The sequence below is a fragment of the Alexandromys fortis genome, unplaced genomic scaffold (assembly GCF_014885135.2).
Source record: "Alexandromys fortis isolate MF-2015 unplaced genomic scaffold, M_Fortis_MF-2015_v1.1 scaffold_50, whole genome shotgun sequence".
NCBI classification, from domain to species: Eukaryota; Metazoa; Chordata; class Mammalia; order Rodentia; family Cricetidae; genus Alexandromys; species Alexandromys fortis.
In genome coordinates this window covers 4,202,305-4,221,644 of record NW_026067932.1, presented here as the reverse complement: position 1 = coordinate 4,221,644, position 19,340 = coordinate 4,202,305, and the positions used below count along the sequence as shown (strand labels likewise).

The following is a 19,340-nucleotide window of genomic DNA, read 5'->3' as shown; positions in this document are numbered from 1 at the left end:
AAAAGGACACCAGGGGAGACTTCCCCGTGGGCATCTGAATTGTACATTATGTCCAAGATAAGACCCTACTGGGAACCATGTGGGCTTTAGCATAGCAATGACTACCCTACTAAGCCTGAGCAGTTTGCTTACTGCAAATCTGGAAGAAAGACTGACAGCCATGAATGGAAGAATCCAGAGTAAGGTGAGAACAATTAGCAATGCAAACACTGGAGAAAGTAGCTACTTTTAATGGAGAAGAAAACATTCCTGAGGAGGTTGGACTTGGGCTCAAAATAGACTTTTTAAAAAATGGGCTGGAAAAAGAACATTGTGGGTTTACTGTTTTAGATGGGGGGGGGGGGTATCAACATTGCACAGTCCATATGATCAGACCAGAGAAGAAAAAGACAAGCCTGGGAATAATTGGAAATAGAAACATTAAAAAAACATATTTATTTGTAAAAGATGTGATCCTATAGACAGGAAATCCCAGGACACACACACACATCTACACACATATACATATGTGTACACATACACATGCACACTATTAAAATCAACAAACACAGTCAGTGAGGCTATGGGATTTAAAACTCAACAATATGTGCAAATCAATTCCATTTCTATAATATAATGTAATATTGTTAAGACAAGCTGTCACCAGATTGTACTGTAGCTTCAACAGAATTCCTCAAAAGATCCAATTCCGTTTTCATTTTGAAAATTGGGAGGCAGACTGGAAGATGTCTAAAAAGATGTGAAGGTTTGCAAGTACAAAAGAATTCTGAAGATGAATCGTGGCCGTTGGAGGGCATGTGCTCTGAAACCCAAGCTCTTACCCAGAGCTACAGCGACAGAGAGCGAAACCTTCGTAAAGGTGGGCTCGAAGATCAATGGGTTCTAAAGATCTTCGCGCGCCACTCCAAACACGATCGCTGAAAAAGGGCAAGCTCATCCTGGAACTTCATAACAACTCAAATCTGTGTCTCTAAACACCACAAGCCACCAGCTGGGGGCAGGGGAATATTTGCAAATCGTACATCCAGTGGGAGACCTGTGTCTAGAGTTTGTAGAGATGAAAAAGCTGCTGCAACTGATCTTTTTCTCTTTGAACTATTTTCCTCATTTAACTGCTGGGGAAATCCCATTCCTCTTCTAAACTTTCTCATCTGTGAAGTCTTCTACAGGATGCCCACAAAAGAAAATCAGTTTGTCTGGCATCTCCACCTTGGCATACTGTGTCTGCATCCTTATCAAGGTGCCATTCTATGGTGTCTTTCCCTTGCTAGACTCTGGACTCTGTAGGGAAGGTGGATGGCATGCCTCGTGCGAGTGAATGAATGAATGAATGAATGAATGCTCCAAATAGCTCATTAGACTTAACTAATAATTATTGGGTAATCTACTACATATAAAATACTTAATGAAGAATACAGAGGTTATGTTGAGTTACGTGAAGCTAACGGTACCTAATACATCATGCTCAATACTTTGCGCTCCTAGCCACACTAAAAGATACTAATAGCCATCTCCGTATCAGAGGTGGGGAAGCGAGGCTTTGGAAGTCACTCTGGGACATCAGGCTGAGATCCGAGGCCAAGCCTGTCCTGTTTGCACACCATAGAGTGAAAAGATACTATTGCTTATTTTCATCACATTTTATTGGCTTATTTCGGGGACACATGTAAGGAGGCCACAGGACTACTTGCTCTAATTGGTCCTCTCATACCAGGAGCATCATGGGAGTCTGGCTTGGTGGCAAGAGCCTTGACTGACTGACCCAGCTCAGTGGCCCGGTTCCTGCTGATTTTTAAGGGATTTTGTGTTATTTCTACTAAGACAAACATCAAATGCTGTATTTCAAGAGTGCAAATATACCTGGAAGGGTGTTTTTGTTCATTTTGGGCTATTTTCTATGACTCTAGTAAGTTTATATTTTGTTAAAGTATCTACTATGTCAAATTTTATGGAATTATAGCATTTTTTTTCTGCAAAGCCTATTTCACATAATTACAATCGCATCTTCTGGACAGGCTGAGAAAGTAATGAGATTCACGGCAGCACCGTTCTCTATAGAAACCACACTCATGCTTTTCTCTAACTGGGAATAAGCATTTCTATCATACCCCCAGAGCAACCTTTCCTAGCTTATAATCATTTTTATTTTTTAAATGGTGATATCCACCTAATACAGCTAGCATATAAATAATTTGATTGACTAATTAATTATATTTGCCTAAAGTTTTAAGTCATGTTTATGACATCTCAAAAATTAGAGATTTGAAACAGTTGCAGTGGTGTGTGCCTTCAATCCCAGCATTTGGGAGGCAGAGGCAGGTGGAGCTCTGTGAGTTCGAGGCCATCCTGGTCTACAGGACACCCAGGGCTACATGGAGAGACCTTATCTGAAAACAAACAAATAAACAAAAATTAAAAAAAAATCTTGGGGGGTGGGTTCAGAGGGATGGGAAGATGAGTGGAATCGAGATACATGATATCAGATCCACAAAGAATTGATAAAAAGTGCTAAAATTTTTAAGATTGGATTTTTAACATTTGGATCCCACTGTTTTCTGAAAAGATCTTGCAGAGTCAATGATCATTTGGTGAGGAAAATATGAACATTTACTACAACCCAACAATAATCATGTCATTCAAAGCAACCTGACTTATTTCTTTCCTCAGGATCTTCCTCGGTCAGAATCTTTGGTACTGCAGAGCACCTATGCACATCATCCGGACCTGGGAGGCTGCTGGGAACCCCAAACCCCAAGTCCACTTCCTAAGTGACAAGTCATTATCTGCCTTCAGCAAGACTTGGGGAGATGGGTCTGCACGTTAGTTCCCAGGCACTGCTGTGGGTACTGAATCCTCCTGAGAGTCTGCACAACTCACTCCTTATCCGACGCCTCCCATCATGACATCACACCAAAGTACCACCTTTATGAGCCACCCCAGCAACCCAAATAATTTCCTTGTGAGTTTCACTACCAAGAGCCCTGCTCAGCCCCTCTTTCTCCCTCACTCCCTTCTGATTTTCCATGTCTGCGGCCATACGGCCTGTCTCCCTCCACCAGCTTGTCTCAGCACTGACTCAGCACGTTCTAGAAGATCGCCTTTATCACAGCCGATGCTTGATACATCTGTGAGATGTGAATGACACCGACAGGCCATATTAGCTTCAACATTACTATGTGTCCATTCCTATATTCTCCTGAGCATGCCTGACCATTGCCTTTGTGTATTTACATAACCAGCATTTTTACAAGCAGAAACACCAACATGAAATCAATTTCCAGAGTTCTACCAAAAGGTTCCCAAGAGGTGACTACAAATGTGATTGTAGGGCTATTTCATTTGTATTTGAACAAAGCTTGCTTGATGTTCAGAGAGTAAAACAGCCACACTGGGCAGCCTTACAGACCAGGCAGTGGGGACACACACCTTTAATCCCAGTAGCCACAGTAGTTTGCCATAGAAAGTGGTGCACACCTTTAATCCCTGCCCTAGAGAGAATTATAAAACAAGAGGAGACAGCTCACAGGCTCAGGCTCATTCTGAGATTCCTGGAGGCAGGATCGCCATTTTGGACTGAGGCAGAGGTAAGAGCCAGTAGCTGGCTGTTTTGCTTTTCTGACCTTTGGGTTGGATCCCAATTTCTGTCTCTGGGTTTTTATTAATGGTGATACATATGACTATAAAGTAATGAGCTGATGTCTCCAAGTCATCTAGGAAAATGCCTCATTATTTCCACAGTGCAAAATCACTGCAAATGATCAAAGGTTTCCAATCCCCCTGAACACAGCTGTTACCTTGAGTGTTGATGGGGTCGCTGACACTTTCTTCCTCGGCTTCTTCAGATGGAAATACACCAGGGCAATTTCTAGGTAGGAGTCTTTGATCAACCTAAAATGAAAGGACATTACACTTAGCCTCTGTGGTCTTTTGGAGGATCTCATTGTACTTTTCGCCAACAGGGTCGGGGAGAGTAAACAGGAAGGACAGACAAGTGTTCTTCTCTTAACCTATGCATCCTGAGGCTGCAGCTAGTAGGATCTTCCTCAGAAAGGAGAAGCTCTTGAGAAAGCTCAGCATTCTACCTGGGCTTATGCTGGCGACATCCTGGGCTAGCTTAGCAAGACCTTTCTGGAACATTCCAGTGAAGCAGTCACTAAAGAAGTCATAGTAAAAGAAGCCATCCTTGAATACAGGTGTCTGTCTACTCTCCTTCACTAATGGAAATGGATAGACAGAGACCACCTCAGAAGGCAGTAATGCTCAGATCTAGATATAATCTATTAAAGGCATCAATTGAAGTCTCTTTCAGTCCTGGCCTAACAACAGTGGCTTCCCATCAATATTGTGGTCATTTTTTAACTGACCTAAGTAGGCTATTAGTATGGATGGCTACAGAGACCGTGTAAATAAATCCTTCTAAACTCTTTGACATTCATGGTAGGTTCTTCTAGTTGTAAGCTGATAGTCTAGAGGAATACCCCATAGTCTTGATATTGACAGGAGACCTGGGTCTAGGTGAGAGCCAGCTGGCAGCCTAGAATGCCACTGTGACAGATGGGAGCATCCCCCCACTTTCCTGTAAGGGCTGCCTTAGGTCAGAGCCAGAAGCAACAAGCTTGAGAAGCAGGTAGGTAAACCTTCTGTCTGGGTTAGCCCCAGTGCATGAACCCTGCCGTGACCAGGTCTCTCATTCACCCCTTTCTCTGGTACTTTGTTTTTTTTCCCCCCAAAGTTGAGGACTGAACCCAGGGCCTCACACTTGCTAGGCAAGCGCTCTACCACTGAGCTTCATCCCCAACCCCTCATCCCTTTCTTGAATCTTGCATGCCCTACTACACAGAGCTCAGACCACACAGGAAAAGTTCTACAAGAATTAAATGGTCTCCATTACCCTGAGTTCTGATCATTTTTCAGGCTTATTTGAATAGCTTCGAAAAAACTCTCTACTTGAGAAATTGGAGATTTCTCTTCCATCAGGATTTGACGCTCTATTCTGCCTGCAAGAAGAAATAACATGCATGAGGATGGTTCCCCCTTTTTTGTAATTTATGACGGAAGAGCAAATGCTTCATTCTACAAACCCTGGAAGCTGGCCTGCTGTCCTCCACTTGTCTGTCCATCACTCCTTGATGGAAGATAAGCTGAGGATGAACGAATTACCGCTTCCTTCCCCAGAAATGTCTGAAATGCTTTCCATAAAGACACCTTTGCTTCCCAGCACCACTGACATTACAGCTTCCTTTCCTCTGTCCCTTTACCTTGTGATTCCTCTCCTCTAACATCCCTTTCTCTCTTGCTCTTGTCTGTTTTACAAATATATATATTTGTGTCCTTATGTTCATTGCAGCAATATTCATAACACAAAGACAGAATAAGTCTGAGTACTCTTTGAGGTTAAATGGATTTTTTTTTCAAAGTGATACACACACAGGAATATTATCTAGCATAAAATGAAAGAAATGTTGCCATTTGCATATATGAACATGGGACACTATGTTAAGCAAAAGAAGCTAAGCACAGGAAGGTAAACACTGCATGATGTTACTTACATCAGTTCATGAATCTGAAAAAGCTGCATTCATGAGGTCTAAAGTGGAGCACCAGTTGTGAAGTATGGGAAACAGAGGTGCTGATTATATATATATATATATGAAAGCATTACACTGTACTGAAATATGTATAATTTTTATCAAAGTTTTTAAGTTATATATTTATACTGGTGTAAGCCTAGCCTTTTATGGCTGAGCCATCTCTCCAGCCAAGCTTTTAAGTTTTGAAAATAAGCTTAACAAAAGTCAAGAGGTGACAGCACACGCCTTTAATCCCAGCACTCAAGGAGGCAGAGGCAGATGAATCCCTGAGCAGTAGAGCCTGATCTATAGAGTGAGTTCCAAGGCAGCCAGGGCTACAAATACCCTGTCTCAAAAAGCCAAAAAACAAACAAAAAATAATGAACTTAATGAAAAATAAATCCTTAAAAAACAAAACAGCAAATACTTGAAAATACTTAGAAATGATGCTAGTGCCCACCCATCCCTTGGCTCCCAGCAACCATGGCAACCATGGTGGATTCTATCCTCCCTGCACAAGAACTGAGAAAGCTGTCCTGCAGTAGAAATGCCAGGAAAGCAAAGTCCTATCCTCACCATGAATAAGATCCACAGCTTTTGCATAGCAGGAGGGAAAGGGGGGGGGGGACACAGAGCTCCCCTCGGGGCATGCTCATTTAACAGCTCCTGGTGTGTGAGATGCTAACTCTCATGTGGTGTGTATAGATCATTAAAGGACAATAATTGTTATGCTTTGGTTTTCCTGTGGTAAAAACGGCCATGGTGAACTCCCATGAATGCACTGTCTTTAAATTCTAAGGCAGATATTCTACAGTTATTAAATTTTAATTTATGTTATACCTTACTTAGAGAAATTAACCAAAATGTCTAACTAGGTAATGAAATAATATAAAATGCTAATTTATTGTTCTCATTTAATTATTTTTTAATTAGTAAGTTTAATTTGTCTTATTATTATTTAAAAAGTATGTGCTTTTAAAGATTTATTTCTGTTTTTAATATCTTCTTTTATGTGTACAGATGAGTTTTCCTGCATGTATGTCTGTGTATCATATGTATGGCTAGTACCTGAGAGGCCAAAGGAGGGCATTGGATCCCCTGAAATTGAAGTTACAGCTGTATTCATGCTGGGAATCGAACCTGTGTCCTCTGGAAGAGAAGTCAGTGATCTCAACTTCTGAGTGATCTCTCTAGGCCTAATTTTTTATTTTTAAATTATGTGTACGTGTGTCTGTGTGGGTATATGTGAGCATGAGAGAAGGCACCCACAGAGGCCGGAAGAATTCGCTGGATCCCATGGAGCTGGGGTTATGGGTGGTGACTCCCCTAACGTGGGTGCTGGGAACTTGACTCAGGTCCTCTAGAGGAGCTTTACACACTTAGCGGTGGGAAAACCGCTGAGTCGTCTCTCCAGCCACATGATGTGCGGCCAAGTGGCTGAAGTTGACATTTTCTTGAACCAAACATTAAGCTTTATACGAGGATATCAATTAGTAGTAACTTTTTTTTCTAGTTATAACTTAATGAGAGGCTTTCCTCAGACGCGGAGACTTAGAGAGAGTGCTGGTGTCTTGTAAAGCTCTTCTTTTCACAAACAGGAAGTTGATTATTAATAACACCATGGCTCCACTAGCTTTATCGCCGTTCTGCGGCCAAGCTCCACCTACCTTTCTGAAACAGGATCTCAGCTTCCACCTCGTGCTCCTCGGCTGCTGTCCCCTTGCAGAGCTTCAAGGCCATCTCAAGGAGGTGAAGGGCAGGCAACCACCTTGTGACGTCCTTGTTTTTGCTGCTGGAATACACCTGCTTGGACAACGTGTGTCCTAAAAGCAAAACAGTTGGGTGGGGGCAAAACAGTGAAGCCTTCAGCGATTGGAGCAAGCCACTAAGACAAGGGACTAATCTCACCGTAATGCTGTGGGTTGTCACAGTTCCGGGTTGCAAGAATGCTTTAGAGAGCCACATATCCAATTTGTCAGGGAGCTTAAACAGTCAACTGAGCTCTGAGCAATCTCCAATGTGCTGTCTTCTTTTTAAAACAACAATAGTCTCCAAAAGTTCTCAACTTTTCATGGTGCTTCTAAAACAACCTCCATGTTCCTTGTTTGTTCCCAAAGTAATTTTAATATTTATTTATTTACTTATTTATTTATTATTTTATATCCCGGTCCCAGCTTCCTCTCCCTCCTCTGCTCCCAGTCCCTCCCCCCTCACCTCTGTTTTGTGCCTCCCCGACCCATCTACTCCTTCCTTTCTATTCAGAAAGGGCAGGCAGGCCTCCCATGAGTATCAACAAAACATGATATATCAAGTTGCAGTAAGACTAAGCACCTCCCCTTTTATTAAGGCTGGACATGGCAACACAGTGTGAGGAATAGGGTCCCAGAGGCCAGCAAAGACTCAGAGACAGCTCCATGTATTCAAGAAGAGGCCTTACCAGAGAAACATCTGGAAGTTGTATGTTGTTCGGTATTAATAAACTTGCATATATTAATAGTTTTTTCTATTACAAGCACTGGTTACTCGTTACATAATCTGTCATCATAACTGGGTAAGAAAGCTCCTTACAGCAAGGGCTGCATGCCACACTCCGTGGGAGCGCTCATCTTTAATGACCACATGGAAGGAATACTGGATGGAAGAAACACCATTCTGTATTGCATCAAAGACTGACATTTATCAAAAAATATTTTCTATATGTTTGAGTACTAGATATAAATGAGAAAAAAAGAGATAGGACTGTTAAATGGTTCCTACATGTCAGGTACCATCTCGTGAACCCCACATGAACTGTACTGTGATTCACAGCTCTGAGCAGGCAACATTACACCCAAGGTCACATGATCATGATTTGAACCTAAAGAAGCCTGGCCCCATGGCCCACACCCTAAACTACAACACAGCACCCTAATAGTGAGGTCGTGGAACTGCTGATTAACCAAGAATAGAAACAGCAAGGCAAGTAATTCAAATATCATGAGGCTGGTCACAGGAAGAAAAACTGCAGGGCACTATGGGAGCAGAAGAGAGATCTGGTCCGTCCAGATCTTGGAAAGGTCCCAGGAAACTACCCAGACAACATGGTTGTCTTGTAGGTCAGTGGGTGACAATTTCACCCACTTCTGTTTCATAAATATTACCTTAAAGCATGCTATTTCCTGTCAGAGGCTACCACAAAGAATAAAAAGAGGAAGTAGCCAAATGTGCAATGCAGTCTAGACTATAAAGAGAAACTGTCGAGAAGCTAGCTGCGGGAGCGTTTGGGCTTCATAATATTGAAATGTGCCTTCTCCCAGAAAACACCAACTTTAAAGAAAAAACTGTTGTGGAACTGCCTTTGTTTTGACAGAAAAGCGGCTTGTGGTTTTGTTTTTAAAGGCTGTATTTAATATAATATAGCAGAAAGCAAGCTGTTCAGCTTCAAATGTGTCTACCAAGAAGCAACAGTATTGTCATTGAGTGGTGACAGATCTTCAAGATTAGTGAGTCAGAAAAGCTGAGAGCAGATTTGATTTTTGCACATGCTGCGCTTTGAGCTCACACAGAACTCAAATGTCCTAATAATACAGATAAACTGTAGGCTCAGAATATAGGGGAAATCGCTTGTGTGTGGTCACTGGCTGAGCTGCAAGGAGTCTCAGAGGCCAGCTAGTTGTGCTAACTCCATCAGATAGGAGACTCAAGGGAGAGGGATGTATGTACTGAAACTCATGCGTCAGTGATGCTACTGAGAAAGGATCAAAGGAGGAGAAAGAGATAAGGAGAAAATTTGGGAAGGTATATGCTCGCTGGCCTCCCTTTGCCAGTCAAGTCCTACTACTGATTCTCTTGGTGAGCAGCTTCTGGTAGAGAAGGCAGAAGGTCCTAGAAGGTGCCGATTACAACAGAGAGCTGCTACTAGCGTCAGGACAGGACAACTGGCTTTGTACCTGGGCTGATTAGAGAGGTTTCCCAAAGGGGCTAACCGGTAGAGCACAGCAGACCTGCGCACCTTTCTTTACACTGCCTAAAACAACCACGGCACCTGGTGTTCAAGGTGGTCTTAGCAGAAGGGCCACTGCTTACTTAGCCTCGTGGTGAGACGTGGAAACTACATCTTCAAGACACCTTGACTCTCAAGAACACAAAGACTTTGGCAATTCCCACATTTACAGGACACAGATTTGTTGCTTAAAATGACGCAGTTTACTAGGTTTCGGGACAAAGCATGCCATTATCATCTGCACCATTAAGATCATGCTTTTTCATGGGCATTGTTTTTAGAGATACAGGCGCTTAGCGGCATCAGGGACAACCAGAAGACATAATATACTGTTCTATACGCCTCCCAAAAACCTTCCTCAGTTTGACATGAGTGTAAAATAACTAGTTGTGGTTTATTATTTAGGAATGCACCCACACTCTGGGTGCCCATGATTTTTTTCAATAAAGTAGACTGTGGGAATAATCTTGTTACGGAGATTGGCTAGCTGAATAAAATTCAACAGTCCACAGCAGAACACTTCACATAGTATGACTATTGCAGTCAACCTCACACTTGATCTTTACACGAAGATCATCCTTGTACCACAGAATCTAGTGCGTGGTAAGCAATCCAAACCTACTTAAGCATGCAGAGCCTGGGCATTCATCAGACTGATTCGTCAAGTTATGATATGCTACTTGAAAAGTCAATTTAAACACCTATAGTAGCAGGGCAATGGTGGCGCACGCCTTTAATCCCAGAAGTCGTGAGGCAGAGGTAGGCGGATCTCTGTGAGTTTGAGGCCAGCCTGGTCTACAAGAGGTAGTTCTGGGACAGCTAAGGGCTGTTACACTGAGAAACTCTCTCTCAAAACACCACCGCCAACAAAACAAAACAAACAAAATAATGCCTATGATACTCTAGGAAGGTAGATGTTTAAATGTTCTTACCAATTCTCAGTTTTATTTTGGCCAGTAACATGACGTGAGGAAGGTAGATATTTTTCAAAGGCTGCAGTGGATTTGCATAGTCAGCTTCTGAGAGAGGGAATTCAATTGTCTCTCCAAAATTTAGCATCTAGGAGAGAAACAGTGGCTTCAGTGTCACAGTGAGGGAGAAGAAAAAAACAGAAAAGTACATTCCCAAGTTCATAGCCACTGAAAGCATTCCCACCTGGGCAATGAGGATGCTGTGTGCTTGATTCAAGAAAATTAATTTGTCCTCTTTCGAAGCCCCTTGCTTGAATTTTTCAGCTTTGGTTAAGTCATCCATTAAAACGAAGCTTCTTGCCAGAGTCAGCCAAGATCGAGGAGAAAGGAACTCACTTCCTCCCAGCAAATGGATGATTTCCTATTGAGAGAACACGACTCTGTTTGTGTTTTCCAGTTCATTGCGGAGCTGTGGCCATGATGACAGGTGCACACACATTCATTAGGGTTGAGGATCCCCTCCTTTCGATCCAACTGGGATGTTCCCTAAACACACATGTGTATGCTACCCTGTCTCTGTTACCTGAAGGTTTCTGATGATGTCTGCCTTTAAGTGTTTCTCCTGCAGACCCAGGATCACGGCTTGCATCAGGAACTCGGCCAGGCACTCCGTGTCCTCCGCACTTTGTGCCTCTGTGCACACTTCATTGATGAGGCTCAGACAGTCCGTCATGTCATTCTCTAAGGCAGACAAGGGCGAGCATCGTGATGCAGGAGAAAGCAAGAAGGGTATGCACATAGCGTCCCCAAAGATCAAAGAAGAAGAGGACATTCAGATGGAAAACAAATGGGCTTCCATGAAACACGGAGCAGGGAAGTGTTCTAATTTGGGTGAAAGTGCTTTAGTTTAGTCCGATGCTATCAAAGTAATGTTAGTACATGAAATGACTCCATCTGGAAGGTAGATCGAGACATGCAAATAGGTAGGCACACAGCTAGACCGCTATCAGTCACTGTGGGAGCCTCTGTTTATAGATGCCAGGCTGTCATCTAAGACTATGACGTCTCTCACCATCAGTCTGGCAATGAGTCAGGCAGGGACGTATGTTATCTCTGCCTTCCAAAGAGGAAAGGGAAGAGTCATGGGAGAGACTGAGCAAAGTGGGGGGAGGGAGTTGGCAAGGAGGGGGCATGTCAGCATTGGAACCCTACTTGGGTGGCTCATCAGCTCTATGCTAAGAGCTGCTCAAATGTATTTTGCAATCTCCTTGTATTTTTTGAAAAATTAAATCAGTAACAAATGGGCTGTTTGCTCTGGCACAGAGCACTGTGAATTATCACCGTTTTTGTTTAACAACCTGTATTCTAAATTCTGGAAAGACAGCAAGCTAGAAGGCTGTGAGCATTCTCATAGACATATCCCCATACAAGCCTGTCCCCCACGTCAAATGAACCATGCTGAAGACACTGGCTAAGAGAATACCTTTCATGATTCCGATACCACGTATCTGTGCAACAAACGCAGTCACGAGCATCAAGCGGCACCTCAGCCAAAGGTGGATGTTGAAATATTCCCGGGAATTCAGAGAAATGGGGTCTAAAAACTCGTTATCATCTTTACTTTCTGTGGTCTATAACATTAAAATGACAGGGTTAGCTTCCCATTGGATAATGCCAGCACTCCAGCCTAAGGCTAAGCAAGAACTGAGAGGAGCACCAAAACCATTCCACAGTATCACACTTTAATTAAGGAGTTGCTCCTGAACATTCTAGAAAACATGAGATACATGCAAAAGAAACAAGTAAAATCATCCTAAATTCCATAACTCTCTATTAACATATTATACCACATTTTGACCTGTCTTTTCTCTCTATACCACTACGCAAAAACAACTTTGCATGTAACCAGAGATGGCTCGGAGGTTAAGAGCACTGGCTGCTCTGGCAGAGGACCAGGGTTCGGTTTCCAGCAGCTACATGGCAGCCCATAATCACCTGTAACTTCAGCGGAATCCAATGACTTCATCTGCCCTTGGTTGGCAACGCACACACACACTGCATTTAATATGCAAATGAAACACTTATACACATAAACTAAAAATTTTAATTAATAAAACAGTTTTGCAACAAGGGATTTTTTTTGGTTTTGTTTTTAATTATATTATATTATCAGTAGTTTCTATGTTATCAAAAACCTCCATTTCAGGGATGAAAAATGGTAAATACAGTACTGGCTATCTATTCTGGGTTATTAGTTCGCTGAGTACGAGTGATTTCATTAGAAGCTTCTGCGTGATGAATACTTTTATTCAGACTCCTAAGCAATCTTCTGTTGTTAAATTACGCAGTCTCACTCCGCCCAGTGACACAGCTCGTGGCCAGCGGCCCAGCAGACGTTAGAGCCGTGTATGGGGACGGCTAAGAGTGGGGAACTCCAGGTGGGGGAGAGGATGAGTGTCCTTGCTGCCACACCCAGGTAATACACAAGGGTGGAAGGAAGAGTGGGTCCTGGGAACCCACTCTGCTAGTGGGGGCCACATCAGGACTCACCAGAACCACACATCTCATTTAAGTGAGCCTTTGGTGATGACTGTATCCACCCTCAACAGCACACAAAGGAGATCACAAAACTTTTGAAAAGAATTTAAGGGCCTCTCTCAATAAAGGGCATAAATGGGACTTCGACCCAGACCCCGGTCTTGCGGTTACTTCTCCTTTACCATTTGGCTTCACCCCGATAGTTCATCAGTTTCCCGCTGTGCCCTTAGTTACGGGACACTGTGTGCTGTGACTTGCACTGCAAGGATATTATGTGCATACGTACAGAAGTTCCCGAAGAGATGGGACCCACTGAGTCCTCCGGCATTCTCTTTTTAAAAACCTTTGAATCCTGGAGAAGCTTGAGTGTGGAATACACTATAGCAGCCCTGAAACCAAGGGAAGGTTCGGACTGTTACTAGTGATCGCATTTCTGTGTTATTTCACAAGTGTCTGCTTCCTATAGAAACTCTGACAGCCCCAGCCACCCTCAGAAGGTAACTAGGTGTCCCCATCATATGTCCCAACAGCACTCCACACTGTAGGCCCTCTCCTTTAGTTGTGACACCATTTAAACACAGCATGGCGTTCTAAACCACATTCCAGTACAGTCACTGAGGCACAATAAAAAAAAAAAAAACTATAAAGTCTTTTTCAATAAAAAGAAATGAATTAAAGTATAAATGAAGGAATGTTTCCATGATCTCAAGCAGATTAAGGGCAAAACCCCCTACTTCTGCCCCCTGTAGCCAAACTTATCCTATTCCAAGTCTTTGGTAGCGCCACTGCTCTGGATCTTCAATAAACACTATTCCATTTCTCAAGTTCTGCCAGTCTGACCCACAACAACCCATTGTCTAAGACCTCCTCACCCCTGCATCCAATTAACCTCTGTCCAGGCCATTTCTACAGCCGGGATGGAGGACCAAGACAGGTACCTAGTTCATCTCCTGTTCTTGCTCTCGCCCCCAACAGTTACAGGAGACTCCTCAAGATGACTGGTGTGACCCACATGAGAGACCTCCCTGAACTCTTAACTTTCCTCTTTGGACTGAATCCCAAGAATTCTGGTCTAGCCATGGCTGGCTTCATTTGTGTTCACGGATGCTCATAAGAAAGTTAGCTTTGTCCACAGGCTCTCAGAATGTGTGCTACGGAGGCTCAGTTCCCAGACTGTAACTTAAGGAAGTTTTTGTTGTTTGGCAGAATCGTCTCATTAATAGACTGAAAACTGTGTTAATACTACCCATGAAGCCGAAATTTTCCCCCTTCTTCCCATAACTTATAGAGCTTGTGACTGGCCATTTACCACCGGCCAGATGCCATATTATGCTATTTTTGTGAATTAAGTCATACACTACCTCCCACCCCCACACGCATATAACGAGTTCAAGGTAAGTGCTATTACTGACTCAATTTATGGAGTAGGAAATTAGCACGTGGAAATATTAAATAAGTTGTCACATGGCTACAAAAAGAGTCAGGGTGGGAATCCAGAGACAACAGGTTCTGGAACTTTTAGCTTGCTTGCTCTCTCTCCTTCTCTCCCTCCATTTACCATTGCCAGGCTTGCACAGCAAGTATCCATCCATCCAGCCCCATGATATGTAATTTTCTTCTATTCTTTAATAGCTGTTTACTCCTCTTCCCTTTTTCTATTGTTTTGTGTCTTTGCTACAGTAAATTTTTCTTTAATCCTCCACACTGATTGGAAAATTACATATCCTAGTTTAGATTTTTAACAGCCGTCACTGTTAACGATTTCAAAAGCATACTTCTCAACTCATCCATTTTTAAAGCAGCATTTCTCTATTTGTCAAAGGGGGGAATGGGACAAAATGTGGAAGGTGAGGAACTCGGTGCTTTAATCGCCCTGTCTCCTCCATACCTGCTTGGTTTCTACATCTTATGGACCGTCTCTAGCTCGTCAGTAATCACTGCCCTTTTCTGGATTCGGTTCCAACACTGCATTCAGTTATACACGATTTGGCCTGAGTGCAAACCCACTGTCATGCCCACCACGGGCCGCTTCAGCAGGACAACTGTACCCATTCCAAGGTTTAAAAGATTTTGGTCTCATCTGCTACGTTGTTTTTTCAGACACATCCTTGGGGCAAGCGCCCAGGACTCTTCTGTGACAGCTTCTCTGAGGGTAGGAGCCAGGGCTCTTTCTTCTTCTTCCCCTGCTGACCCTGCTGGGAGGGGCATGTATTCATTTTCATCAACAGGTACCTTTGAAAATAAATTTCCCTGAATCTCATTATAAAGTTTCGTCTTCAGTGCTTTGCTAAGGTTACTGTGCCTTTCTGAACCCTTTAGGTGAGAAACTGGAGAGATTACAGATGGAGAGTGCTTGCTGCTCCTACAAAGGACCTGCTTGCAGTACCCAGTTCTCACAATGGCTAACTCCAGTACCAGGGGATCTGTTGCCCTCTTTTGGTCTCTGTGGGTATACACACACAGGTAAAACTCTCAGGCACATAAGGAGCAATACCAGAACTACCTGACGGGATCTTTTAATGGACAGCTGAACCACAGGCGTTATTTCACTTTTACGAGGGGATGAAAATTTCCCAGGTGTCTGTGGACTGGTTACAGTTTCCTCTTTGGGGAATAAAAACAAAGGCATGTGGAATTGTCTTTTGCCAGTGGTATCTTTTAATCCATGCCTTCCAGTGGCGACAAGTTAAAACGTCATGACCTATTTACTACAAGCACAGCTGGTGGCTACAAGCTGTTTTGTCTTCTGGTGCTGGGGTCACACCCAGGCCTTGCACACTCCAGGCCGGGGTTCAGCCAGTGAGCAGCAGCCGCATCCCTAGGGCCTTGGACTCTTCACGCAGGCTCTCTGCCACGGAGCAACAGTTACCTCCCCAGTGCTGGATGCAAGCATTTCTTGCAGGCACAAAAATTAAATATTTTACAGATTAAATCAGTTGACATTTTTCTTTGAACTCAATTTTAATTTGATAAGTTTTTAGAGCTTCAACGATTTAATTATGTTTTCTTCTGTTGTTAATGAAAGCTTTAAATTCAACTTGTATAGCAAATTTTCAGGAATTTGTACACAGGGGGGGAAGAGTTCAAAGCCCACCTGTGTCATGTTTTAGCTGTATGATCTCAGGAAATGCAATTATCGATCTCTTTATGAAATGAGAATGATAACAGTTCTAACCACATCAAAATGAATGATTTTGATGATTAAATTAGGATCTATTTGTTCAAAAATACATGCTGGGTATCTACTTCGTGCCAGGCAGAAATGTAGGAGCCATGGATACAGCAGCAAACAATACAAACCAAAGCCCCACCTACCAGGCCCTGACATTCTACTCCAGTGGGATGTGCTTAGCAAACACGAGCTAGCTATTGACATCAGCAGTTTATTGATTTGGCAAGAGAAATAGTAGAGGCCAAATTTATTTATTTTATTTATTTTTACTAACTCGTTAAGCAGCTCTCCAAGCTGTGAATATTAAACTCCTAAGAGTTTGCTGGGCCATTAAAACATCTGCAGCATTGTAGTCTACTTACTTCCTAAGGCATCCTTTGTGATTAACGTTATTGCTTTTCGTTTGCTATAGAAAGAAGCGAGCAAGAAAAGCAAGGAGCCTAGCTTGGCTTCAGTTTAACCACAGTCCCTCGCTCCATCTCCTGCCCTCGAGGCTACACACTTGTAGGGCACAGGATGGTGCTTTCACAGCCACCACCTCACCCTGGGAGAAGGAAGTGGTGCCCACTCCATGGGCTCTTCTGATTCTAAAGCCGGGGCTCTGCTTTATACAGAAATGAGCTATGAGGTTTGGAATATTGATAACAAAGAAACTGTACTAAAACATAGGATATACCAGTATGTCATAACCCACTTAGTGCTGTTTAGTTGCTTTGTTTTCTGTTGCTATAATGAATCATCTGCAACTGAGAATAAAAGTATACTTAGTTCATTGTACTAGACCAGTGGTTCTCAACCTGTGGGTCACAACCCCTTTGGGGGGGTTCACATATCAGATATTTACATTATGATTCACAACAGCAGCGAAATTACAGTTATGAAGTGGCAACAAAATAATTTTATGGTTTGGGTCACTACAACATGAGGAATTGCATTAAAGGGTCACAGCATTAGGAAGGTTGAGAACTGCTCTTCCTTTGATCACCCACCCTTGGTGGGTGTCATCAACTGCTGAGGGCTTCCTGATGCATTATAACATTGTAGAATGTCACAGGGCCAGCCAGAAAGAGCCTGCACCTGCTCAGACTTGTTTTATACAAAGACACTAATGCCCGCATTAGGACTCTACCCTGGTGACCCCATCGGATGCCAATTATCTCTCAGAGGAGCTTGTATTGATGACTTCCCTGTGGCTTTAATTTAAAAAATACCTTGACAGAAAGCAGCTTCAGGACAGACAGGCTTTATGGTGGCTCACAGTTGCAGGGGATACAGTCCCTCTGGAAGGGCAGGCGGGGCAATGGGCACGGTAAGAGGAACAGAAAGGTGGCTAGCTATACTTTCACCCACAGAGAGTAAGCCGAGATCAAACAGGAAGTGGGCAAGCATAGAAGGCACCAAAGCCCACCTCGAGTGACACACTTCCTCCAGCAATATTCTACAAAACCTTCCCAAAGACCACGAGCGACTGAAGACCAAGTGTGCACATACGTGAGCCTATAGGGGGCATTTATCACTCAAGTCACCCCAGAGAGACATTGTTAGCACACACCTCAGAGGTTACGTTTCTAAGACACCATCTCCAGGGACAGACATTTAAACAACAGCACAAAGGAGAATTGCTAGTTCCTTCCCAGCAGCAGCCAGAGCAGTGCAGACAAGCCCAGAAGTATGACCTGTTCTAAAGTCTCAAATCGCAAGGAATTTCAGCTTGGTCATGAAATCAAAGGCTTGGATGTTTTCCCATTTAGACCATCAGTTAAAGACCAAGGAAAATAAGAACAAACATTTGCTCAAACAACATTAAAAGGACGGTGTTCTGAAAGAGGGTGCAGAATGAGAAACAGTGTGGAAAGCTTTGATCCCAGTTATTTCTTATTAACAGTCATGACAAAAATGGCCAGATTTTTCTCATAAAAATCCATGCAGCTTGCTCTACCTGTCACCCCAGGGGAAGCACCTTTCAATTTCCTTGACACGTAATTTTATTGGAAGTATCAGGAGATGTCAGGCTGACCATCATTTGGAAAAGGGATTGTCCCACGCTCTCAGCAGTGCTCCAGCAGAAGCTTGTGTGGGGGTTAAGTTCATGAACGAGAAACCTCCCTCATCTTGACAGTGGCCTTCCCAAATGAAAACTCTGCTCCACAGAGGCAAAAGCACCAAAGGTTTCTCAGGTTTTCTTCCCAGGGGCCGTATTCATGTATTTACCGTAGGAGTGTTCTGATACACTGGCGCGGAGCTGACATACGTCTACCGTACATCTGCCTAGTCTTCAAATTAAAGCTCTTTATGACAGCCCTTTCCTGGGTATCTGGCAATTTCTCATTCTCATTCCTTTCTCATTAAAAAAAAAAGGCACTCATCACTCACATACTCTACACCACAGGAGGAGAGAATATCCAAGGACAGGGAAAGAATGACCATTTTTGTGCACTTTTGTGCACTTTTGTGCGTGTGTGCGTGCGTGAGTGTGTACATGCATGCATATGTGTGTTCTAGGTTTGCAGTTGCTCTCGAGATACAGTCTGAGGAAAAGAGCACTAATGGAAATCAAATATTAAAAGTTTCTTCATCCTTCAAACTTTGACAGGGGAAATAATTTGTGATTAGTAGAAAGTGTCTAAGCCTAAGCGTAAAATTAATAAATTTTCAAAAGCTACCACAATCTCCATGAAGATGGCCATAGATGTAATAGCACTGTAAACTACCATCGTTCAGCTTTGATCTCAACACTGTTCTCCACTCCTAAAAACTACTAGCATCTGCAAAATTATCGGGGCCCTCTAAAGAGTACCTTCAACACTTATCGTATCTGAAATTGAGTTAATATTGACCTCATTTTAAGATTAAGTCATTACATATTAACAGAAATAATACAATTTACACACATAAAAATATTTTCCAAAACATGAATTTAGAGGCTGCCATGGCTTTATTTACTGTCTGTCCTAATAAAGGAAAACCCATTTCTGTCCCTGCTGGCATATCAGTCTATTGTCCCATTTTATTTTGATTAAAGAAGGAAGTCAGCCTCACACAGGAGATTTTTTCTTTTATTTATAGGTGTGTGTTTGCTCAGTATGTGAGCACATGTTTGGACTATACATGTGGGTGTCCAGATGTGTGTGTACATGTGCACACATGCATGTGGAGGCCAAAGGTCA

The 19,340-nt window shown here is 42.9% G+C and overlaps 1 protein-coding gene across 1 annotated transcript in view; it reads right to left on the bottom strand.

The window, feature by feature from the left end:
• The window catches only part of Cfap54 (cilia and flagella associated protein 54), a 251,916-nt gene that overhangs the window by 58,834 nt on the left and 173,742 nt on the right, over positions 1 to 19,340 (bottom strand). Inside the window, exons 52-59 of the mRNA XM_050145787.1 lie at positions 13,288 to 13,390; positions 11,947 to 12,094; positions 11,047 to 11,204; positions 10,708 to 10,884; positions 10,485 to 10,611; positions 7,238 to 7,393; positions 4,892 to 4,997; positions 3,795 to 3,888 (exon numbers count right to left, since the gene is read on the bottom strand). Coding sequence (XP_050001744.1) covers positions 3,795 to 3,888; positions 4,892 to 4,997; positions 7,238 to 7,393; positions 10,485 to 10,611; positions 10,708 to 10,884; positions 11,047 to 11,204; positions 11,947 to 12,094; positions 13,288 to 13,390 — 1,069 coding nt within the window. The remainder of the gene's footprint in view (positions 1 to 3,794; positions 3,889 to 4,891; positions 4,998 to 7,237; positions 7,394 to 10,484; positions 10,612 to 10,707; positions 10,885 to 11,046; positions 11,205 to 11,946; positions 12,095 to 13,287; positions 13,391 to 19,340) is intronic.